Raw genomic sequence first — 26,193 nt, 5'->3', positions numbered from 1 at the left:
ACTGGGACAGGAAAATTGTGAATTTGAGGCCAGAGCAGCCTGAACTATATAGTAAGACAGACAGACAGAGAAGGAGTAGAGAGAGAGAGAAGTCAAGGGAGAAGAGAAGGATACAGGGAGAGAGGGGGAGAGACTAAATACACAAAATACAATTTGCTTCACAACTAGGTAGCTATGTATCCATAAAGAGAATAAAAAGCCTTTATTCTTTATCATGTTCTCTTTAACTCAATAGTTAACTTTCTGTTTCTACTAGTAGAAAATTAAATTTAAAAATAAAATTAAGTTTCAAAATAGCTTTAAGAGCCAGGTGTGGTGGCACCCGCCTTTAATCCCAGCCACTCGGGAGGCAGAGGCAGGCAGATCACTGTTAGCTCGAGGCCAGCCTGGTCTACAAAGTGAGTCCAGGACAGCCAAGCCTACACAGAGAAACCCTGTATCGAAAAACAAAAAAACAAAAACAAAAACAAAAAAAGCTTTTAGGAAGAAAGCTAGTATTGTTTTAAAAATTATAATTAACCATATGCCCAATTAAGACATTGATCCAAATATATATGGATATGATTGCAGCACTCTTTTTCTATATCTAAAATAGGACCTATGAATAAAAAAAAAATAAGATATGTCCAATTCTTTTTTTAATGAAAGGTCCTGGGGTATATACATTTTGAGTCCAAGTGATGGAGTGTTTAAAGAGTCTCATCATCTGTGGTTACAATAGAACAGACTGTGTAAAGGAGAGGTCTCCTGGAAGACCCAGCACGTGTAAGGACGGCTGTGTGCTTTCTCTCCAGATATCCGGCGATGAACAGAAGTGGTGGGTCAAAACAAATGAGAACCCAATCGACCAGTACTTCCTGCAGTATGTAATACCTTGGATGCCAAACTCCATCAATTTCCCACGGAAGAAACAGTCCTGGTCCCCCTGTGTGGGGGTGGGGGCGGGGCTTGGGAGGGGAGGGATTACTACTTCTAAACGGTTTAACATTCATGTGAGAAACCGAGCTTCTTTATGAGTTGGTATCGAAAAAGTGGTATGAACGCAATAATGTTAACATTAAAATGATAACGACAATAATTTAGAGTAAGGAAAATCCATAGGCCATGCAGTTCCATTGCAGGTTCTCACGTCTCTTACTTCCTTTCAGCTCACGACCCCGGTGGCACCATTTTCACATGACCTTTGGAGACGAGTGTGTGCACATGTCAGCCAAGGCGTGGCTTGTTGGTAAACTTTTATTATGACTCTTCAGTTTTGATCATGTAGTATGTGGACTTCAGATTCAGCCACTGCTTTAACCTGTCTTCCTTGTGAGTGAATGTGCAGTGGTTTCTTCTGACTATACCCACTGATGACAGTAGCTCAAATCCCAAATCAAAACTCTTTCCAATGTGGATATTTTAGGTTTTTGTTTTTTTTTTAACCTTTAAGCCCTTTCATGATCGATAAGCAGGTAGGTAAATTTGCAATGGTGAGCAGGCAGTAGCTCTGTGCCCGCTTCTTAGACATTCCTGCCAATGCTACTCCAGTTTTATGCCATCATCCTTAGGTCACTTTACCAAATGCGTAATATTTGCAGGCAGTATCACTGTCCTATAACCTCTTGGTATGAATAAAAGTAGAGGTAGACATGACTCGTAAAGATGGAGAATATATTCTAACTGTCAGGAATGACTGCTTTAACAAGCCTTTCTTGTGGCTGAGGGTGGACTATAGACCATCCCTAGCACCAAAACTGTATGATAAAGAAGGAAGCCGTCTTTATTGGAAGTTGTTTTTAAAATGCACAAACAGCTGCACGTAGTGGTGCCCCCGCCTTTAATCCCAGCACTCTGGAGGCAGAGGCAGGTAGATCGCTGTGAGTTCGAGGCCAGCCTGGTCTACAAAGTGAGTCCAGGACAGCCAAGGCTACACAGAGAAACCCTGTCTCAAAAAAAAAACCCAATAATGATGATGATGATGATGATGATGATGATAAATAAAATGCACAAACAGCCAAACCACTATGAATGTAACATGAATGTAATTCCTGAATGTCCTGCGGTTCTTCTTGTTATATGTAGTTATTTTATATAGGTGTGATAATTTATATGTAAAAATAAATAAGTAAAAATTAATTTTTAAAAAAGAGCAAAGTAGGTCCTGCCTAACAGGCTGACAAGTACAGCACAGTGTGCTTCCAATACTTTTCCATTGCAGACATGACTAGTCAATTGAAGAATTCCTTCCTGCTGCCCACAGAACACCCTCTCAATTCCTTTCAAGAAGAGCCTTTAGACAGCCCCTGTCCTGTTTGTTTAGGACTAGGATGGTGTAGGGAACAGGGTCTGGACTCGCAGAACCCTGTGTGGCCTTGGGAATGCTCCCTGGCTATCTTGACCTTTACCTAAACTGATAAAGAATGAAGTCTTCACCAAACACCTCCCTACTACTTCATGGTCTCTTTCATGGCCTATCAAACCTATAGCTTGATCTCCAAATCTACCAAGTTCCTTTCCCTGTACATTACCTTTCAATTACATCTTTAAAAAGAAATTGATTTTTTTCAACCAAATATTCTAATAAAATCATTTTTAAAATTAAGGCAGAAGATCTTGATTCAGACTCATATCTGAGAAACATGACAAGGCTGTTCAACTTATCATGGTGAATGGTAATCCCATGTTTGTGCTGACACTGCCCTCCTGTCCGTCCAAACTTATCCAAACTAGGGCCATACCACACAATTACAAGGCACCTTGAAGGGATTTTCTTTGTGTCACCTTGAAAAGAGGTATAAAGAAACTGTGGCAAAATTAATTTTTAAATGTCCTATGTGACTTGAAATGTATGAATTACTATCACTCTGATATGTAATCAGTATTTAAAATATCATTAATAAAATATTTTTTTTAATGCAAGAGGTAAAAAAAATTCTCACCATCCCAATTCTGGCTCTCCTTTTTCAGACTTAAGCAAACGAGCAGACTGTAATGCCAAGCTGCCCTTCATCTGTGAAAAGTATAATGTGTCTTCATTAGAGAAATACAGTCCAGATGCCGCAGCTAAAGTACAGTGCACTGGGAAGTGGATTCCTTTTCAGAATAAGGTAAAAAAGAGGATTACTGCACTGTGCAAACCACGATTGCTTGCATCCTGCTTGTACGGCCTGTGGTAGAAGGGCTGCCCACTCAGACACTCCTCTGAGAAGGCTTCCCACATGTCCTCTTCTACCAGAAACACACACAGTAACAAATTCTTCTCAAAGAGTTGTGATGCCTACAGGTCTTTGTGTTCTATTCCCAACACCAAAGCTGCTGATGTTGATCTGCCAGTGCCTCGCAATGTGCTGAACAGTCGCAGCTAACCTCTGAAGGCTGCTGCTTTCTTTTTCCCCCTAAAGAACAAAATCCACGTAGCCTCGATCAGTCAGCTTAGGTCAGGGACCACAGATGTGCTACAAAATACTTATCCATGATTTTGCCCACACGGGATGCAATAGGTCTGGGGACTTGTGAGTTCTGTGCCTGCCTCTTTGGGATGCGTGGACCACATTGCTGTGTGCGTGTATTACAGCTTCGTGGGGTTTCTGGGAAGAAACTGTCACCAAATGTTAGCACACTTATTCTCTCACTTAGCAGAAGTATAAAGGGGTGTGGGCCAGGCCAGTGTGAAGATCCCACAAAATCTTCAGCAGCAGCAAGCTCCTTAATTCTGCCCTGCATCCTCAACACTGTGCTTGTCTGTTGGGGCTCAAGGGGGTCCTTCGGGGGCTGCTTCTGGAAATCACCCAGTGACTTTGCTTGTGGCCCAACTTCATTGGACCATCCAGTCTATAAGACAGCTGATTAAAATGGTAGAACGGTTCAGGGAACACTATCCACCGGAAATCGTCGGTAATCACAGAGAAAGGAAGCGATGTGTTTGACAGTGGAAGCATCTGTCACGAAGCTGGGGGCCATTTTGGCATCTGGGTTTGAGGGTAGGGGCAGCTTTCAGCCGTGTTTTGACTTGGAAAAGGAACAGGGGAATATTTTTAATTCGTCGAAGGGGCTGGAACTATGCTAATTTGCATAATGATATAAACTTGAATTAAAATGTGCTACCCAGAAGAAAAGATGCATGTTCAATGACAGGAGGTAGTGACTAAGAGCCAGGTTTGCTATCAGATAGAACACAATCAGAATGCCCACTCCACCGCTTTGTAGTTGCTTTGCTTACGGGGCAAGTTGCTTCCCTTCCCTGTGCCTAACTTTCTCATTTGTTTTGAGAATTACATGAAATAAAGAGATGGTTAACTGAGTACAAAAACTGCATAACGAGTAAGAAACACAATAACTGAGACATTTTTAAAATACAAGTAATAGGCAGGCATTGGTGGCACACGCCTTTAATCCCAGCACTCGGGAGGCAGAGGCAGGTGGATCGCTGTGAGCTCGAGGCCAGCCTGGTCTGCAAAGCGAGTCCAGGACAGCCAAGGATACACAGAGAAACCATGTCTCAAAAAAAACAAAAAACCAAATAATTACTTGAAGATTGTTCATTATATGTTTACATTAAAGGTATACATTTGATCGGCATGGTGGTGCATAAATTTGAGGCCAGCCTAGTCTACAAAGTGAGTCCAGGGCCAAAAAAAAAAGCATAAATATGAGCCAGGTTTGGTGGTGCACACCTTTATCCTAGTACTTGGGGAGGCAGAGGCAGGTGGATCTCTGTGAGTTCAAGGCCAACCTGGTCTACAGAACACAGAGAAATCCTGTTTCAAAATCCTCGCTGCCCCAAATTATAAATTTGAAATCATGTGGTAGTGCTTTTGTGCATTTCCGTCTCACAGACTGACAGCGGCACACCAAAAGATGAGGCAGGTTCTGCTTGTGTGGCTTTACTGTGTCTGCACCTAAGGCTTCATATGTGTTTCTGTTTACAGTGCTTTTTAAAGGTCAAGTCTGAGCCAGTTACGTTTTCTCAAGCAAGTAGCACTTGCCATTCCTATGGTGGCACCCTACCTTCTGTGCTGAGCCGGAGTGAACAAGGTACCAGGACTGCTGGGAGAGCAAGCGCGGTGACTGTTCATTTGCTTGTTTGTTGTAATGCCGGGGTTGAAACTCAGAGCCTCAGCACATCGTGGCGAGGGCTCGATGCTGGGAGCCTTGTTTTATTCTGACTTGGGAGCCAAGTTCGTTTGGAAGGCTGTGGGGAATTAAAATGTAAAAATGTAATTAAACTACTCTTCCATAGAGAAAGCAAAAGGCTATAGATAGTCCAAATGCTTTTCTACCTTTTTTGCATTGTTTGTTTGTTTATTTATTTATTTATTTGTGTGTGTGTGTGTGTGTGTGTGTGTGTTCACATGCACACATATGAAGATCAGAGAACATGCAAGAAGGAATCTGTCCTTCCTCGCCTCTGTGTAGGCTCTGAAACTCTAACTCAGGTCATCAGGGCCATCCATCCCTCTGATCCTAACTGCTGCTTTAAAATGTTCTTTCTAACAGATTTTATTATATCCTTGCTTCCGGAAATGGAAGCCAGTTTATGGATTGGTCTGCAATGGACCGCCTATGAAAGGATAAGCAAGTGGACAGATGGCAGAGAGCTGACGTACAGCAACTTCCACCCCCTGCTGGTCGGCCGGCGGCTGAGTATACCAACAAACGTGAGTTCCACTCCAGTTACCTGTTTAGCGCTGGGAAAGCCATGAGCGCCATAAATGACTAGATATCTAACAGTAGCCCCGGAACTGGGGATATAGCGCAATGGAGTGCTTGCCAAGGATGCCCAGATCTCAGGGTTTGGTCTCCAGCACCATGGGAACCAGGCAACATGGCGCATGCCTGTTATCCTAGCTCTTGGGAGATAAGGGCAGGAGAGCTGGCAGCTCAGTCGCCCTCGTCTACATAGTAAGTTAGAGACCAGACCATTCTGTCCCAAAAGTTAAAGAATAGCACCGTTCCATTTATATGACATGCTCCAAATAGACAGACTAAGAAAGCTAAAGCATGGTTTCCAAAGGCTAAGGATGCTGGAAGGAAGGGTGATGCTGTGGGGTGCGAGGCTTCTTTTTAGATCGTCCAACGTCCATGTGATGGTTGTAGGATGCTGCACGCACACTCAAAGCTCCTGACTGCACGTGCCAAGTAGGTGAAGTGCAGCTCAATAGAGCTGTGAGAACCACAGCCTTCGGACGGGTGGCCCCGTCTACACAGTAGCCCGGGTTCCCTGTCACTTACTTCACGGTGTTTGTGAGTAGCCAGATGTGATGCTCATGCTCACTGTCTCAAGATGAAAAGCCAGAACCACGATCCATGCTCATCTCTCTTGAAGAGCCACATGTGATAAGCTGGGCGTGGTGACGCAGAGCTCTGAGGCTGGCCTAGACCACAGAGTGAGTGCCAGGACTACACACACACACACACACACACACACACACACACACACACACACACACCTGTCTCAAAAAGCAAAACATGTGAAGATGGCATAGATTTAATTTTCAGTCAGTGTTCTCATTAGTGGGAATAAGGCACTATTCAGGAGAAAAGGGTATGATGTTGACAGCAATTTTATAAAGATATAGTAATTATACCTTTCATAAGGTATAGGCTACCAGTCTGTGACATGGTACAGCATTCAGGGTGAGTCTTTCTCTTTTAGATAGAGAGACGCCCCTCTCCGGTCTTTTATTTTTGTTTTTTCAACACAGAGTTTCTCTGTGTAACCAACCCTGGCTGTCCTGGAACAAGGTTGGCATCAAATTCACAGACCCGCCAGCCTCTGCCTCCTTGTGCTGGGACTAAAGGCGTGCGCCACCACTTCATAGAGGCTTCGCCAGATTTGCAGGTGATTCTAAATCCACTACGTCACAGTGAGCCTTATAACCTGCACAGCATCCGTCTCACTACATCTCTCACCACGATTCAAGATTTTGTCAGTGGCTCCTCTGGGGATTCCTAATTAGGTCGTTTATAATCTGCAGAAAACTGTGGCCCTGTAGCCACTGTAGCCACATGCTCACCACACCTGCTAGGACTTCCAGAAATGGGCAACTTCATCTGGGGGTTAGCAGACCTCTCTGCAAGATTTTGTTGTAACATTCTGGTGACTCTGAGGTGTAGCATTCTGTTATGGGTGTGTTTCATATTTTCTTTTTCTTTGGGTTTTTGTTGTTGTTGTTGTTGTTTGTTGTTTTGTGGTTTTTTGTTTTTTGTTGTTGTTGTTGTTGTTTTGGTTTTCCAAGACAGGGATTCCTGGACTTTCTTTGTAGAACAGGCTCTCCTCAAACTCACAGAGATCTGCCTGCCTCTGCCTCTTGAGTGCTGGAAGCATTAGATTTTTAAAGCCTGGCCTCCCACCATGGTGCACACCTTTAATCCCAGCATTAGGGAAGCAGTCCGGCAGATCTCTGAGTTTGAGGCCAGCCTGGTCTACAAAATGAGTCCAGGACAGCAGAGACTACACGGAGAAACCCTGTCTCAAAAACAACAACAACAACCAAAAAAACCAACAACAACAACAGCAAACCATGCTGAATAATGTTAGTGACAGAACTGCATCTCAGTGATTTTAGCTTAATACAAAGGTTCTATAACGAATAATGTAGGAGAAAAACTTCAAGGTGAATTTTCTAGTATGCAGTACAGTTTATCATCCTAAAATGTTTATAAAGGAGCTGCAAAGAAGTCTCAGAGGGTAAGGCTCTTACCATACAAACTGGAGGACATAAATTGATACCCAAACCCACATAAAGGACAAGTGTCGTAGCACAAGTCCGTATCCCAGCACTGGAGAGGCAGGCAGAGGGGAAAGTCCTGCGTCTTGCCCTCCAGCTAGTCCAGCTGAGTGGAAACAGCTGAGGAAAAAACCCAACCTCAACCCCCCACACACCAGGTGTATGCATATACATACACACACACACACACACACATGCTCGTGAGCATCCACCTAAACAGGTACACCCAGGAAAGTATCCTCATCCATAATTGAATTAATTAATTGTAGTTTGCTTACTTGGGTTATCAAGACTGACCTCAGAGAGTCTAGAATTTCTGCAGTTGTTTTTGTCTTCTAAGAGGTTTTCTTTGTCTGTTTAAAAGTATCTGTGTCTATCTATGTTAACACTCTTTTAATTTCTAAAGTTAATTGCCTTTTTCTATGCCTGAATGCTTGTCACGTTTTTGTGGTTGTTCTTTAGAAATTCCATGGTAAGTTCCTTTCCTGAGTTGTTTTGTCTGTAGGGTTTTTTGTTTGGTTTGGTTTGGGTTTGTTTGTTTGTTTGTTTGTTTTTTGGTTTTTCGGGGGTTTTTTGTTTGTTTGTTTTGTTTTGTTTTGGTTTTGTTTTTGTATTTTGTTTGGTTGGTGGGTTTGCTTTGTTTGTTGGTTGGTTTGTATGGAGAAAAATAAACACCATTTTAAAATCCAAAATGTTCTTGCAAATGTTCCACGACTGCACTAATATTTGCTTTCCTCTTTAGTTTTTTGATGAAGAGTCTTACTACCACTGTGCCTTGATTCTCAATCTCAAACAGTCACCGCTGACTGGGACCTGGAATTTTACCTCCTGCTCCGAACGACACTCTCTGTCTCTCTGTCAGAAGTACTCAGGTACTGCTAATTCCATGAGGCAAGACTAAGATTCCCCACCACAGTTTATGAGCCAATTTTGAAGCGAGCTTATTTAAATAGTGGCCAGGAAGATGGACACTGGCCAGGTCCACACCCGAGATCCCCAAAGAATAGCCCAGAAAATACGAACTATAGGCGTCCTACCTTTGTCCAAGAGGAGCAAGCATACATCCAGGTGTGCTTCCTCCCTGTGGACCTCCCACCAGCATGTGATCAATGACATCCTTGTAGTTGGGGCAACCTACGTTGTCTATGGAAGTGAAAGCATGCGGCTCAGAGCCCTACATGAACAGGCCTCAGCATTCCAGGAAGCTATCTGTCCTTGGACACATGGCGCTTACTGTTTAGGGGCATTTGATTTTATAGATCTCTTAAGCACAGTAATTAAAACTTAAAATGTAACTTGAGCCCTCACAGTATCAACTGTCACCCAGATAGCTGCTGTACTTTATGTTGTTAGATACATACGGTTCCTTTTGCCAAAAGTCTTACAGATGAATTCATATAATCTTATAATTATATAGTATACATTTTTAGCATAGACAAGTTCACATTGACACAGTAAGGCAGATCCTCACATGAGGACTGTGATTTTTTTCACGTATCATCGTAGCTAATATAAAATTATATTTTATGTTAAAATTTCAATATTTTTATATTTAAATTTTAAACACCCAGTTAAATATAAAAATTAGGTCTATGGTGGGACATGTTAATAGCTATCTAATGAAAGTCATAGTTCAATACTCTAGTGAGCTATGGTTGAATGTTCTTCCTACTCAGATACTTTGCAGGTTTTAGTTTCTATGTGAGGAAGAGTTCAGGACTGTGCACAAGCTGTTAAATTTAGCTGACAGAGATGGTAGGAAGCAGTACGTACAATAAGCAGTCTGTGTCTTTCCGTAGTCAAAATATGATAAAATATGCACTTCAAAGGTAGAAACCACCCACATGGGGTGTCGTGGCACATTCTTTTAATCTCAGCACTTGGGAGCCAGAGAAAGGTGAATCTCTATGAATTCAAGGCCAGCTTGGTCTACATAGTGAGTTCCAGGACATCCAGAGCTACATAGTGAGGGAGAAAACATTTACATAGAAACCACGCAGCTTTTTGAAAATACATTGCATTATTTTTAATTGACCTTACTAAGTTTTTAACAAGTGTTTAAATAAAAGTCTTTGCTACATAATGAGAACCTTAAGCACATAGCTTTTCTTGCTAAATTAATCTTTGCCCTTTATCCTACGCTTTCTTATTCAGATAAGAACCCTAAGGCAGTATATCCTGTGTGAGTGTGTGTGTGTGTGTGTGTGTGTGTGTGTATGCCAAATATACCCTCTTGTAAGTGGCTTTGCAAAATTTTTTCAGGGTAGCTCTGCCAGTTTAAAACTCTGTAAGGGGACACTTTTAAAAATTAGTTTTATTGATTCTTTGAAAATTCCATATAATGCATTTTGATCCTATTCACGCCCCTCTCCATTTCTCCCCTAACTCCTTCCTCATCCATCCTTACCTCCCTACCCTAGTCCTTTTTTGTGTGTTTTTAATTGCCTATTGAGCCCAATTTGTGCTGCTGTAAAGTCCTGCCTGTAGAGCATCACTGGAGCCTGGAGACCCTACCAGAAGCCACCCTCTTTTTAAAAACCTGACTGACCTCCACAGGAATCTTCAGTTGCTCATAGGTCCTGATTTGGGGGCTGGGACTTGTGAACCCCTTCCCAGTCTGTACTTAAAATGTCTTGTACAGGTCCCCTACAGGCACCCCAGCTGCTGGGGGTCCATAAGTGCAACAGTCCTGCCATGTCCCAAAGACAATGCTTCGTTGCAGTCCTCCCCAGCCCCATGCTTTTACAATCTTTGGATCCCTGACCTTTCAGGTGGTGGGGATAGTATAGACATCATTAAGGGACACTCTTAAATACTTTTCCTGGCAAAATAGTTCACACAGAGGAGGTGCTTGGCACCGACATGAAATGATGATCTCACTGCGGGAGACTTTTTATGTTTTCTCCTCCCAAATGAGAGCAACTAGCCGGGCGGTGGTGGCGCACGCCTGTAATCCCAGCACTCGGGAGGCAGAGGCAGGTGGATCGTTGTGAGTTCAAGGTCAGCCTGGTCTAAAAAATGAGTGTGTGATAGAGAGAGAGAGAGAGAGAGAGAGAGAGAGAGAGAGAGAGAGAGAGAGAGAGCGCACAACTAAACAAAAGTGTCCTGGTTTCAGAATGGGAAATTACAAGTCATATATTTTACCTAAGCCATTCAGTAAGATATGGCTAAATCTCTCAACAACAACAAAGCCTAAAATAAATAGGCAAGTAATGCCTGACCTAAACTAGTAAGAGATGAACTCTGAAAACCTGACAGCCCTCTGTGACTTGGCGTATGTATGGGAGGAACTGTTACTATTTTCTTTTCTGAATAGAAACCGAAGACAGCCAGCCTTGGAAGAACACCTCAGAAACTGTGAAGTATCTCAATAACCTGTACAAATTCATCCTGAAGCCTCTGACTTGGCACAGTGCTCTGAAGGAGTGTCTGAAGGAGAGCATGCGGCTCGTGAGCATCACAGACCCGTACCAGCAGGCCTTCCTCGCCGTGCAGGCCACCCTGAGCAACACCTCCTTCTGGATTGGACTCTCCAGCCAAGATGTGAGTCTCCCGCTCCCTCAGTGGCTCCTCGTGTAGACCAAGAGAAAGAGCACAGCGGCGTTGGTCTCGAACTCACAGCAATCCGCCCGCCTCTGCCTCCCGAGTGCTGGGATTAAAGGCGTGCGCCACCACGCCCGGCTCCAATGTCTATTTTTATGTCAGTTTTCTTTTGACACACAGTGGCATACAGATTTTAAAAAATACTCTAGTGGGTATGACTCATTGAGCACTTCTCTTTTTTTTTTTATTAATCTTTGTCTCCGAGCTAGAATCAGAAGTTGTCAGGTGTCCTCAACCAAAGATGAGAAGGGGACTCCAGTAGGGTTGTGTGTGGGAATGTGTTGAAAGTTAGCAGGAAGAAAGTAAAGCATAGAACAAATAAGAGGCCCTGTCTCAGGCCAGATGAAAGGTAAAGACTAGCCTCTGACATTGTTCTTACACCTCTGTACCTGAGCCATGGGACATGTGTGCCACTGCATACACCCACCACACGCAGAGACATGCACATGTCACACACACACACACACACACACACACACACACACACACACACATACACACACAGATGCACACACACACACACACCACATAAACACACACGGACAGCATACACAGACATGCACACTTCACACACTCATGCACATCACACATAGACATATACACATATGCACATCACACAAACACACATGGACATCACACACAGACATGCACACTTCACACACACATATGCATGTCACACAAACACACATGGACATCACACACACAGAGACATGCACACAACATACACATACCGACATGCGCATATAATGCACACACATACATATATGATTATAAAATTGTAAAATATAATAAATTAAAAGAAGAAAAATTAAGATCACTTGTATTAAAGTCGCTGTTAGTGAGGTGTAGTGCCTTCATACCTGTAATCCCAACACTTAGAAGGCTGAATCACGAGGATTGTCATAAGTTCAGTGCCAGCCTGGGCTATAGGATGAGTTCCAAATCAGCCCAAGCTGTAGAGTAAAATTCTCAGTGTTACTAGAAGGTCAGTTATTACAGTATCAAGCTACACAGGGTTTAGAATTTTGGTATATGTTCTTGAGTTACTGTATTAAGGATTTATTTTTAGAGCAGTTGGAGTTGTATCTCATAACTTTCCCCATTTTCCACTTACTGATTTTAGTATTTTCTTTAGTCTGTTTTCCTTTTTTATTATTATATTAGAGTGTGTGTGTGTGTATGTATGTGTGTGTGTGTGTGTGTGTGTCTGAGAAAGAGAGAGAATATGGGTGCACACTTGGGTTTCCAGTCTTGATTGGAAGAGAGAGAGAGAATGTTGACCTAAATTAGCAGTTCTAGGTTAAATGAAATCCAGAGCAGGGTCACATCAGTGGGTCATTTAAGTTTTTAAGACCCGCCATCTACGCCAGTGGTTGGGACCGAATGATGAAGCAAAACTTGGGACACTGTGGCGAATGTGAGAGATGTGGCAGAGAGAGGCAAGGATCCTGGAAGTGTGCTGTAGGTGACTGGGTGTCAAGGGACATCGAGGAAGATAATGCCCACTGCCCCCTCCTTCTAGCCTGTATCTAAGAACAGAAAAGAGGACAGGCTCCCCTTGAGTGGCTAAAAACAGATCAGTAGCTTGGGAAAGCTAGGTTCAAATTAAGATCAATGAACATTTAGATGTTAGAAAGCTTCGGTATTTATGGTCTTGAGCAGGAGATCGCACATTCCTTAGCAGGGCAGGAAGGAAGTTCTGAAGGCCACTGATAGAGGCTGGTGTCGAGTGCACCGTGGAGGAAGAAAGTGTGACCGTGTTGGACAGAGAGTAGGTAAAAACCCACCATAGCCTGGGATTTAACTGGCAGAGCCTCAGAAATGCTTAGGCCCATAGTGCAGTTGAGGCAGCATTAGTTGTTAAGGGCCTAGTGCCCTGGTAGCACCAGGGATAGCTTTATAACTCTCCCTGAAACTCCTCTGTCAACCACATAAAGCCATTCTCAAGACGGGCCGGTGCTCAGGTCTTGTCAAGATCTCAAGACAAGTGTTCAGAGACATCTAAAATGATAGATAAGCTGTAAAGAAAACTGCTTTGCCCCAGAGACCAGTGGGAAAGCAGTAGTGTTAGATACACAAACGTGGGGAGACTAATGCTGGTTATGCGTTTTACACTTGCCTTGTCTTGTGTCACAGCCAGTTCACAGGTGGGGCAACTGGAAAGTTGGAGGGTCAGGCCCATAAGTCAAAAGCTTTCTGGTTTCCAACAAAGAGTTCTAATACCTGTGGGCAGCAGAGCACCATATTTAGGTCTAGGATCTAGGTCTACAGTATCTAGGGTCTGAGAGCTTGAATCAGGGTCCCAAAACTGCACTCGCTCTCCATCTCCTGACCTGTGAAAGGGTGATGGTGGTACCAGTGCCCCTCTCAGAGGGTTGTCACAAGGATTCGAACACTTAAGACCGTGCTTAACAAGGTATAAAGTGCAACTAACAATCATTTAATCTTGTGGGTTAAAATAATATAAAGAAGGTAATGTGAACATTGTCTCTGAAATGAATTTCTACACCTCATAGGATGAACTCAACTTTGGTTGGTCAGATGGGAAACATCTTCATTTTAGTAACTGGGCTGGAAGCAACGAGCAACTTGATGACTGCGTGATATTAGACACGGATGGATTCTGGAAAACAGCTGACTGTGATGATAACCAACCAGGTGCCATTTGCTACTATCCAGGAAGTATGTGAATTCCACGTGTTTCCGTTCTTAAAGTATTCATCCCACGAGTAGTGGAATTTTGTCCATTTGGTTTTGCAAATCTTATTTGGGGAGTATAAGGAAGTCATTATCATGTCCTTTTTTTTTTTTTCCTTTTTAAAAGAATTGTTTTTATTATATTATTATGTGTATGGGTGTTTTGGCAGTATGTGTATCTGTGCACCCGGTGCATGCCTGGTACCCATGGAAGCCAGAAGAGGGCGTCAGGTCCCTGGAACTGGAGTCCCAGATGTTGTGAGCCACCATGAAGGTGCTGGGAATCACGCCAGGCCCGCTAGGAGAGCAGACATCTCTTAGCCAGAGAGCCATCTCCAACTTCCATCATGTCATTTTTTTTTTAAATAAGACTTTTGGTGCAAACATTTGTACTCATTGGAATTATTGATTATAAATTGTCTTGTCATTTTTTTTTTGCATTTATATATCTGCTGGAAATGTTGATTCACATATACAGCCCCTTTGTCACTCAGCCTCGTTTTACATATATTTTTATTTATATATACTTACAAAACTAACTTATGGGAACTCTTTCTTAATTAATTCTTCACACTGCCAACTAGCATGGCAAGCCACTGTTCAAAGTCCCAGGCACAGTGGCACAGACCTTTAATCCCAGCATTCAGAGGTAGAGCAGAGAAGATCAGCAAAGCCTAGCCAAGCCTGAGCTACCAGGCAAGCCCCTGTCTCAAAACCAAAGACTCAGTTGATTATAAAGAGCAGCAGCACACTTGAGGCAGCTTGTGTCAAGAGGGAGTTTAGACTCTGCCTCGCAAACAAGGGCAGAGAACTCAACCACCCGACGCGGGCTTCAGAAACTCAGACCTCAGGAGGCTCAAGCCTCTGTGAGTGTGAGGCCAGCCTGGTCTACATAGCAAACTGCAGGCCGGCCAAGGCTACATAGCAAGACCCAGTCTCAAAACACAAAAATAAAACAAGCAAAACCCCTCAACACTAACAAGAAAACAGAAACCCAGAGATGCGCCCTGTCCTTTCTGTCTCTCTGTGTCTGCGTTCCGCCCCTTGGGAACATTCTACCCTCTGTGCACGTAGTGAACCTGTGGCAGCTCTGCACCTTTCACTTCTGCCTATATCTGGAGGTAAGTTAATGGTTTTCGAACCCCACTTTCAAACTCAGCCTGAGTCAGGTATGCAATCTTCAGCCCGATCAGGGACCCACAGTTGTGTGTTTGTGGTAACAAGAACACTATTGCTAAGACAAAGAGATTTGTTGCAAAGTGGGAGGAAAATGCCTCGGCGCCATGGTAAATCTGTCTGAATTATTTTGATTTCAGCATACCTATATTTGGAGGCCATGTTTTTAATGATATCTGTTTAACTTTGTTAATGGAATAACCATTTCACTAAAGTGACTTTATTAAAGTTAGAGATATCAGTAAGTGGAAACGTGAGAGTGGATCTCATCGTTATGGTCAGAGGCCTATTGTTAATTAGTATGTTTATAGCATTCCTCTGGGGAGGCTCCTGGCACTTGACATTTAATATTATGCAGGAAGGCAGAAACTCATGTCACCTAAAAACACCTCATTTTTTACACTCCTCCACTCCACAGCAGGAGTAAGGAAATTATGTCAGATATTTCCTCACCACGGAAAGCCAACATACTTGACGCGATATTCGCATGTAAACAGGGCAGGCATCACCAGGCTGTTACTTCCTCTCTTCCTGCATGGTCCCCACAAATCAAGTCTAATGACTGCGAACAGGATTTAACATTTACATCTGAAATTAGAATTCTCACCGTTATCTCTCTTCCTAGATGAGACTGCTAAGGAGGTCAAACCATCTGACGGGACTAAATGTCCGTCTCCGGTGCAGAGCACCCCATGGGTACCATTTCAGAACTCTTGCTACAATTTCATGATAACAAAGAACAGACATAAGACAGTCACACAGAAGGAAGTGCAGTCCATGTGCCAGAAACTGCGTGAGTATATCCTCCTGTCGCTGCCCTGTGTTGTGACATGCTCGCCTTTTCCATCCCCTGTTATAACGATTCCCAAGTAGCGTTGGTAACGCCTCGCCTCGTTCTCACACTAGAGAGGCAGTTGTGAGGCAGACTAGATGGACCCACGTGAAACAGGCCGCCCTGATTGGCCAGGAGCTTACACCACCAATCAGAGCCAAGGTCGAAGGGTATTGACTTTGTGCACTTCGAGCTCTCAGACCTGGAGCACTTTTCAGTAAAACCCAGAGGGTCTGTGACTCTTTCGAATGAAGAACAGAAGGAACTACGATCTTTGTGCAAAGTTCCTATAGAAAGGATCTTGGTGTTATCCCCCAAAGTGTGTTGTGTCTGAAGAGCATTTGTTTTAATAGGGATTTTTTTTTTTTTAATGCTAGAATAAGGCTTGAGAAACACTACTCTCTTGTATCCAAGTACCTGGCACAACATATGAACTCAGAGAGACTGAGGCAGCATGCGCGGGGCCTGATGGGGTCCTAGAGCTAAAAGGAGAAGTGACACATCCCCCCATCCCTCACCCAGAAGCTATCTCCAATTGATAACCACTTGCTGAGAGAATTTAGTTTTCTCCAATGGAGTCTCACCGGGAAAGCAAACTGCTCTTAAAGGCGGGGTGTGTGCCCTAAGTAGACGGCCAACAGAAAGCCAACTCCACTGCATCTTTGGAGGCTCCAGGACTTTTTCTTTTCATTCCTTTTTTGGGGTGGGTTTTTGGGGTTTTTTTGTTTTTTTGTTTTTTGGGTTTGTTTGTTTGTTTGTTTGTTTTTTGAGACAGGGTTTCTCTGTGTAGCCTTGGCTGTTCTGGACTCACTTTGTAGACTAGGCTGGCCTTGAACTCACAGCAATCCACCTGCCTCTGCCTCCCGAGCACTGGGATTAAAAGCGTGCACCACACTACCCGGCCCTTTTTATTCTTTTTTTAAAATTATGGTTATTTTATATTTTTTATTTTTACCCTGCAGGTCTTTTGTGTATGTATTATGGCTCCTGGTTTTATGGGATTTCTAAGCATTCAAATGCATGGGTCTCTTTCTTGTGCCTTTTTTTTGGGGGGAGGGGTTCTTTTCCTTCTGTTTGTTTTTGTTTTATCTTATTATGTTTCATTTTATTATTATCCCTTAGATAAATAATTCCTGCTTGTTTTCTAATGAGAGACAGAATGGGGTTGTATCCAAATGGGAGGGGAGGCGTGGAGGAACTGGGAGGGAAAGAGTAGAGGAAAGAGGAACCATAATCAGGATGTATTGCATGAAGAAAAAAATCTATATTCAATAATAAAATATAAAATAAAAACAACAATTTGAAAAGGAAATACTGACATAAATGAGCTAGCTTAACTTAGTTTGTATTACTGTTTCCAGATGTTTTTTTTATCTGTGTGTACTTTTTCCGGGAGACCCCCTTGGTTTTTTTCTGAGCAACTCATTTTACAACTAATGACCTTGAACTCTAATGGAGCAATAGTGTCTAAGGAACAATCAGGCCTGTCTTATTATAGCCCAGGAAGAGGCTTAGGGGGAAATGACGTCATTATATTTTAATTTAAAATCATACAAAAGTTTTGTTTGTTTTGGGGTAGTCTTTAGCAGATTCCATTAATAGCATGTAGATTTGTGCCATCGGGAAGTGAGCGTTAAGTGAAGGAAATGGGAAGTGATGCCTTAAGTTCTCTGCTCAGCTACCGAGCTCATCACATCCTGTGGGTCCAGATGTACATCAGAGTGTTTGAACACTGCACAATCTGTCATCTTAGGAAGCTGATTTTGTGTGTGTGTGTGTGTGTGTGTGTGTGTGTGTGTGTGTGTCTTTCTAGTATTTCAATACTATCCAAGTTTTAAAGACATAAAACTGGGAAGTGGAACTTCCTGGCGCTTTCAGGCAAAACAGAGTCTTCTGTATAAAACGGTTATTAAACTTGGCGTCTTTACCTTGACAGATTCAAAGGCGCATATACTGAGTATTCGAAACGAAGAGGAGAATGATTTCGTTGTGGAGCAGCTTCTGTACTTCAACTATATCGCCTCCTGGGTCATGTTAGGAATAACCTATGAAAGTAAGTGGGACCTCGGGCTGCTCTTAGCACTTCCCTATAACCTGTGCGTCGAACTGCAAAGTGCGGGTGCTCTAAAGAACCTGTTTATTGATGCACCAGCATGTGCTAGAGACGTGACACGGTACGTAATAACACCAGGGAGGTTGTTGTGGCTCTGCTTGGCAGCCTTACCCTGAGCCTTAGACTTACATGGTGGGGAGTAACGTCCCGTCTCCACTCCTCCTTCTGGCAGCTCGAGACTAGTTAGAGACGACCACACTTCCACCTGTGCAGGAAGAGCAAACCCAGGGTCCCATGTCTACTGACGCTGCCCCTTTGGGTTTATAGCATTATCTTAGGGTATGTGCATGGCACACAACAGAACAATGAGCCTCTTAGTCCAACAGTGGGGTAGGATGTTTGAAGTTTGGATCAAATACCATGTCTCCAAAATATCACTGATACGGGCAAACCTTAGGACCCCGTGTCTAATACAGTGTACGCGAGAGCAGTATAGGAGGGAAATCGGAGGAGTCCTGAAGTTCTGGGGGTCTTGAAGTTAGGGAGGGAAGTCAGCCTGGAGGCATGTCGTGCAGGGCTCCGGCATTTCTTCTCTTCTCTTCTCTAGCAGTAGTCATGGCTCTTGAGCTCCCAAAAGAGAAGAATCCAGATGGGACATGTTGGTAGACCAAGCAGCCGAGTTGCAGTAAAGCCAACAAAGAAGTGATACACCCTCTAAAAAAGAGCAGCTCCGGGCTTGGTCCCAGCAGGCCATGCACTTCTGTCTCTCCTCGCCCTCTGTTGGGCTTACCCCAGGGTGGGCACTCCCAGGCAAGGGCTGTTTCACCCAGAGGTCAGTCTGGATAAGTAGACATGTAAGATGTGAGAGTGTGTGTAAGAGTGAGTAACAGCACTCCGTGCGCATTCTCCTGGAAAGAGTCAGACAGAGCAGAAGAGATCAAACTCGTGCGTAAACACTTGAATTGTACCCTCTGGGAATGGAATACATATGACAGGAAAACAGACAGAGACTGTTGTATGGGGGAGGGAGGAAGGGCAACAAAGAGTGGACCAGGGGGACAGAGTGCATGAAGATGACCTAATGAAGCCATTGTCTTACATGCTAACTTAGTTCTATGAAAACATTTTCAGATCCGAAGAGTTGTATTAAGTTGCCCTAATTTCTTTTTAATCAAATGTATAGCTAACAAATTTCTTTTATTAAAATGTATGGGCATCTGAAGAATGTACAGTATAAAAGGTCTTTCGAATAAATGGCAAGGGGAGTTTAAGTCTAATTCTTTTTTATTTATTTATTTATTTATTTATTTATTTATTTATTTATTTATTATGTATACAGTGCTCTGCCTGCATGTACACCTGCAGGCCAGAAGAGGGCACCAGATCACATTATAGATGGTTGTGAGCCACCATGTGGTTGCTGGGAATTGAACTCATGACCTCTGGAAGAGCAGCCAGTGCTCTTAACCGCTGAGCCATCTCTCCAGCCCTTAAGTCTAATTCTTACTGACTTAATTTATACCTAGAAATTACTTTTTTGAGTTACTTTAGAATATGTATAGAAGGGGCCTGAGAGATGGCTCAGAGGTTAAGAGCACCATCGGCTCTTCCAAAGGTCCTGAGTTCAGTTCCCAGCAACCACATAGTGGCTCACGACCATCTGTAATGAGATCCAGTATCTTCGTGTGGTGGGCAAAATACTGTATAAATAACAAATAAATCTTTAAAATATATATATATACATATACATGTATAGGATATTCAAAGTGTTTGAGGTCTTAAAGCCAAATTTGACATTTCAATATGGAGGCCATGACTAGAAGTTACTGAAACAATAAATAACAGATACTTCAAGCCTGGAGAGAAATGAGCCTCTTTTCCAGCTACTAAAGGAATACAGCACCGTGTGTTATGTTGATAAATGTGGGGGAAGGAAAAGGTGTCTAGGAAACACAGTGACCCCAAGAAAGCCACGCACAGCAAGCAAGAACAAGATACGCATGGATTGCTCCTGCGACCTTGCTGCAGCCAGCTGTTGAGACGTGAGAGCTGGTGATCAGGGAAAGAACGAAGCGGGACAGTACGGGTGTGAGGCAATGATGACGTAATCTCTTTACTCCAAGGGAATCAGTGATTTGAAATACTGATATTGAAAGTGAAGTTTTGATTTAATCTCTAAGTATAGGAAAATGCTTCTCTCCTAGACAATTCTTTGATGTGGCTCGATAAGACTGCATTGTCCTACATGCACTGGAGAACAGGAAGACCAGCTGTGAAAAATCACAAATTTCTGGCTGGTCTCAGTACTGATGGCTTCTGGGATATTCAACCCTTCAATGTGGTCGAAGAAACACTCCGTTTTTACCAGCACAGCATTTTTGCTTGTAAAATTGAGATGGGTAAGAGTCTTAGTCGCTTTGTTGTTGCTGCTATTAAATCCCTGACAGAGCCGAGTGCGTTGGCACACTCCTGTAATCCCAACACTGTGAGGCAAAGCTCACAGTTCTAGGGGGATGTGGTCCATCACGGTGAGAAAGACAGCACTGGCGGGCGCGGAGGCGGGGCCTGATGGCGGAAGCAGGAGGCTGGCTGCTTGCTTTGTCACACTCAGTCACCATGTGGGCGGGGCCTGGGGTGTCAGTCAGTCACCGTGTGGGTGGGGCCTGCGGCGGCCGTCAGTCACTGTGTGGGCGGGGCCTAGGTGTCAGTCAGTCACCGTGTGGGCGGGGCCTGGGGTGTAAGTCACTCAGTCTCTCAGTGAAACAGAGAGTAAGGAGGAAGTAGAGCAGGAATATAAGGCCTCCCCAGTGATCCAGTCTTCCAGTGAGGTTCTGCCTCCTGAAGGTCCCACAACTTCCCCAAACAGTGTCATCAGCCGGGGACATTTCGTATTCAACCTACAGCAGTAAATATGAGCAGGTGTAGTCACACTCAGAGAATTGGAAGACCACGAGTTCCACTAGTGACATACACGTAACACCGTGTATGTCTGGAGAGCTACCTTCACATTTAGTCCCACACATGGAACCCCAGAGGTTACAAAAGAGAAAGAAGGTCCTTGCAGTCCTGGTCTCAAACTCCAGCAGGGAACCATTGCTGGTGAGACAGCATTAACTTTTTTATCCTCTGTAAGCAAGTCTTGGGTTATTTAGTAAACAAAGAGCTCTGAGAATTGGGAGGTGGCTCTTGATTGAGTCTTGATTGAAAGACAGAAATATATATATATGAATTTTATATATATATATGAATAGAATTTTGACTTCCCAGGCAAAAATGCATCTTATAATCTTGCCTAATCCTTAAATAAACCCATTTTGAGATATAAAGTATGTATAAACTATTATCAGCCTAAAAACTTTATTACTAGCTGCCTGCCCTGAGCCCTCTGCTGATGTAGGTCCCATGGTAGTGCCACCTTTGTGGACCATCTTTGCTCCAGGTGCTGCAGAATACTGTGCTAGAGACCTGTCACCCCAGTGTTCCCCAATTGTCAGCCACTCTGGGTTCCTGTAAGCTTTTAAGATGGTCTACACCAGCCTGTCTTGCTAATGTCTAAGCTTCTCCCAGCACTCACCTTTTCCCCCTTCTTTCTCATTGGACATCTTTTTCTCAGCCAGTAACTTCACTGTTATCTGCATGTACAGCCATGTATTAGTAGCTTTTTGTTTTGTTTTGTTTTGTTTTTGTTTTCGTTTTTGAGACAGGATTTCTCTGTGTAGCCTTGGCTGTCCTGGACTCGCTCTGTAGACCAGGCTGGCCTCGAGCTCACACAGATCCGCCTGCCTCTGCCGCCCGAGTGCTGGGATTAAAGGCGTGCGCCACCACGCCTGGCTTGTATTAGCAGCTTTGTTTGTTTTCTTCTTGTTTGTTTGATCTACAAAGTGAGTCCAGGACAGCTAAAGCTACACAGAGAAACTCTGTCTTGGAAAAAGTTGAGATCCTTTTTAAGTGTGTTGTGGAAATAGGAAAAACAAAGTTTGCATTTGACTTCTTGTGCCATTTTGTCTAAAATACCTATTTGAAACTATTTAAACTTACCAGCCCTTTTATTTTCGCTGTTATAGTTGACTACAAGGAAGAACACAACAGCACACTGCCACAGTTTATTCCCTATGAGGATGGCATCTATACTGTTGTTCAGAAGAAGGTGACGTGGTATGAAGCGTTGAGTGCGTGCTCTCAAAGTGGGGGCCATTTGGCAAGTGTTCACAACCCACAAGGGAAGCTCTTTCTGGAAGATGTTGCGAGCCGTGATGGATTCCCTCTCTGGGTTGGGCTCTCGAGTCATGATGTAAGTCTCATCTTGTTTCCAGAAATTTCCCAAGGCTGTAGCTTTGAAACTTGGAGAGTTTTTAGCATAAGATACTAACTCAAAATGTAACAGGGAGTTCATTTCCGGTGCTTTCTTAACTTAATAAAATTATAGAATGCAAATGGCCAGCCCATCCCAGGAGTTCAGGGGGTTAAGAACGCAATTGCGTCTCCTATAGCCTTTTTTCTTTCTTTCTCTCTTTCTCTCTTTCTCTCTTTCTTTCCCTCTTTCTTTCTTTCTTTTGACTTTTTGAGGCAGGGTTTCTAGTGTAGCCTTGGCTCTCCTGGACTCACTTTGTAGACCACGTTGGCATCGAATTCACAACAATCTGCCAGCCTCTGCCTCCCTGAGTTCTGGGATTACAGCCATGAGCCACCGCACCTGGCTGGTCTTTTTGATTTGGGAGTTATTTTTCTTATGGGTCTAGTGATCAAGCTTCTACGCTCCACCTCTGAGCTTCATCCTTAATCCCTGTAGTTTATTTAGGAAGGACCATTTGGAAAGCTCATATGAAGTAAATAGCATAGAATTAGAAAAGCTTAAATTTCAGTATCAATGGCATGTCTGTCATTTCTGCAATAGCTGATAGTTAATGAGTTATTTAAACTTTGCAATCCCACTTCCTCGTTGGTAAAATCAGCTGATAATTTCTTTCATATTTTAACACAAAAATTCATATAACAGGCAACCAAAATTCTTACTTTGGTCAGGACCTTTAGGATGAAAAGGTCTTGGATTGGAGAGAGGATAGGCAGGGCTGGAAATGGTGTAAATACACCACTCAATTTTTGAAATTCTTTTTTAAAAATTTAGCTGAAAAAGATAAATATGTTGATAACAGATTTTTTACACCATCATTTGAATCCTATATCTATATGTATATACCTTTAATAATGTCTGACATTTTTAAAAAAAATATCCATCCATTGAGAGTTGTGGACCTCTTTAGATAGTCTTTAGAAAAGAATAGTGAAGGCCCGGAGTGATGGTACACACCTTTAATACAGCACTTGGGAGGCAGAGGCAGGTGGATCTCTGTGAGTTCGAGGCCAGCCTGGTCTACAAAAGCGAGTCCAGGACAGTCAAGGCTACACAGAGAAACCCTGTGTCAAAAAACCGAAAAGAAAAGAATGGTGAAAAATAAAAAGAAGAAAGGAGGGATGGAGGGAAGGTGAGAGGGAGGAAGGGAGGGAAGGAAGGAAGGAAGGAAGGAAGGAAGGAAGGAAAGAAGGAAAGATGGGTGCAGTAGGATTATAGATTCAAGCAAATACTGAAAGTAGTCTCCTCACGCCTGTCTCCGTGGGAAGAGTTGCCTTTCGTAGCCCCTGCTGTGTGATGGCCTCTGTAACGTAGCCAGACACAAACCACAAAACTTTCAATCTCAGAAAACAGTTTTCAAGGCCAGGACACAGCTCAGTGGTAGTGTGCTTGCCTGGCATGTGTGAGCCCTGGGTTCAATTCCCAGCACCACAAGTAACGAAAAGAACAGTGTTTAACAGGATACGATGATGTTCAAGAACAATATGAAAATTTTTCAGAACAGCATGATAGTTGGAGTTCTAGATCTTTAATTATAGTGAAGGGGTAACTGGAAGCCATTTGCATGTATTTCATAAATCCGGTCTTTGAGTTAATGAATCCAGAGACAGAATACAGTGGCTCTGTCTCTAAACGTCAAGTCTTGCTTAAGTTCTGCCACAGCAAACGCTCCAAGTTACTGCGTCAGAAGCAAATCTCCGATGTCATAGATAGGTCTAAGCTTACCACACTCGTGAGCAGATGTCAGCCTCCACTTCCTACAATGTGTGTGTTCCTCCTACGTTCTCTCTGAAGTCACGTCTGAGCTCAGGGTATCCACACTGCTCTCCAACAGGGAAGTGAATCGAGTTTCGAGTGGTCCGATGGCAGTGCGTTCGACTACATCCCATGGAAAAGCTCAGAGTCCTCTGGAGACTGTGTCGTCTTATATCCGAAAGGAATTTGGAAACATGAGAAATGCCAGTCTGCTAAGGATGGTGCAATTTGTTACAAGCCTACAAAACGTAAGACTTGGTTTTGAATAACTGCGTATTTACTAAATTTTGATATAATGTATGCACATCATTATTTAGTGGACAGTTGTATAGATTTAAATAAGGCTTGTCCACAAATTCTATAAAAACACTTTCTGATACTTTGTGAATAGGGTGTATACTTGGTATATCCATCCCATCAGGGAATATGTCCTTGTTCTCAGGGACATTCATCTTTCTCTCACCAGTTACATTTTACCTTAGAATCTGAAGGTTTTTGTTTTGTTTTTTCGTTCTTTTTTTTTTTTTCATGTTCCCGCATTCATTGCTGTCACAAAGTCATTAAACCAATGGTCCAAACCAACAGTTGCCCAAATGATAAAACTGGACAATACCCAAGGGTACTTACACGTCTAGATCCCTTGCTGTTCTCTTAGGCCTCTCAGTCTCTGAACATACCTGGTCCTCTGCTGACCTAAGTTTCTGAGAAGTACTTACTTCCTTTAAACCATTCCCATCTCTAGGGAATGTTCCAGATAATCTAGAGCCTTGTTTTGTTTTGTTTTTTCAAGACAGGGTTTCTTTGTGTAGCCTTGACTGTCCTGGAACTCTCCATAGACCAGTGTGGCCTCAAACTCACAGGGAACTGCCTGCTTCTGCCTCCCAAGGGCTGGGATTAAAAGCGTGTGCCACCACCACCTGGCAAATCTGAAGGTTCTTCCTTTACATAGAAATGGATCTCAAAGGCCGTAGGGTTCCCTTAATGACATTATCAAGAACCAGCTTCTCAGTCTTTAGGCACCGAGGGAAAGGAAACGTTAAGAAAGACTGTTGGAACATGTGACATACAATAAAGTACACAGAAAACAGAAAAATATCTGCCTCCAAGAAAACAGGCTTTACAGAAAAAGGGGATGATAGTTCAAAATGCAAATATAATATTACCATATGACCCAGGCCCACTTTTGGCTTTAGACTGAAAAGAATTAAAAACAGACACTCAAATGGCTATTTCTACAGCCACGTTCGTAGCAGCATCATTCAGAACTGCCACAGGCAGAGAGAACCCAACTATCTTCCCCCCAAAAATGAGTGGCTAAGTAGAATGTGGTACCTGTGTACAGGCAAAAGTGCTACTTAACCTTAAAAGGAGTGGAAATCCTAACAAAGGCCACACTATGGCTCAATCTTGAAGACAACACACTGACAAAAGAAGCTGGTGATGGGGGTGTCTGCTCAAACTATTGCACTAACCAAGGACAATACAATAGTAAACATCAAATCCCTACTCTGATCTACCCAATGGACAGTTATGTGGAGAGCGGGGACTGACTCTGACAGGAACTCTGGTGCTCCATATTTGACCACCTCCCCTTGGTGGGGAGGCCTGGTGGCACTCAAAGAAAGAATAAGCAGGTTACCAAGATGAGACTTGATAGCCTATGACCATATAGTGGGGGAGGAGGTCCCCCTCGGTCTTAGACCTAGGAGAGGGGGGTAGGGTGAAAGCATAAGGGAGGGAGGAATGGGAGGATACAAGTGATGGCATAACAATTGAGTTGTAATCTGAATAAATTAATAAAATTAAATTTAAATTTAAAAAAAGAAGAAGCTGGTGATAAAAGGAAAAAATCTGCATAAGTCTCCTTTTATGTGGACCCTAGAATTCTCACATCCACAGAAACAGGATGTCTAATGCTGGCCTATCAAGATCTAGAGAAGGTGAAGTTTGGATACAGAGTTTCAGTTTTACAATGTGAAACAAATTCTGTGGATGGGTGGTAGTGTTGGCTGTG

General features: G+C 43.2%; 1 protein-coding gene across 1 annotated transcript in view; it reads left to right on the top strand.

Annotated features, from left to right (window-relative positions):
- The window catches only part of LY75 (lymphocyte antigen 75), an 89,262-nt gene that overhangs the window by 52,165 nt on the left and 10,904 nt on the right, over positions 1-26,193 (top strand). Inside the window, exons 19-31 of the mRNA XM_084799794.1 lie at positions 795-862; positions 1,149-1,228; positions 2,950-3,089; positions 4,911-5,016; positions 5,479-5,639; positions 8,455-8,584; positions 11,029-11,255; positions 13,832-13,997; positions 15,814-15,981; positions 17,957-18,073; positions 20,278-20,472; positions 22,138-22,364; positions 24,259-24,427. Coding sequence (XP_084655920.1) covers positions 795-862; positions 1,149-1,228; positions 2,950-3,089; positions 4,911-5,016; positions 5,479-5,639; positions 8,455-8,584; positions 11,029-11,255; positions 13,832-13,997; positions 15,814-15,981; positions 17,957-18,073; positions 20,278-20,472; positions 22,138-22,364; positions 24,259-24,427 — 1,954 coding nt within the window. The remainder of the gene's footprint in view (positions 1-794; positions 863-1,148; positions 1,229-2,949; positions 3,090-4,910; positions 5,017-5,478; positions 5,640-8,454; positions 8,585-11,028; positions 11,256-13,831; positions 13,998-15,813; positions 15,982-17,956; positions 18,074-20,277; positions 20,473-22,137; positions 22,365-24,258; positions 24,428-26,193) is intronic.

This window comes from Acomys minous (genome assembly GCF_964271855.1).
Source record: "Acomys minous genome assembly, chromosome: 10".
NCBI classification, from domain to species: domain Eukaryota; kingdom Metazoa; phylum Chordata; class Mammalia; order Rodentia; family Muridae; genus Acomys; species Acomys minous.
Note: the sequence above shows the minus strand (reverse complement) of the source record. Positions and strands in the feature narration are given on the sequence as shown.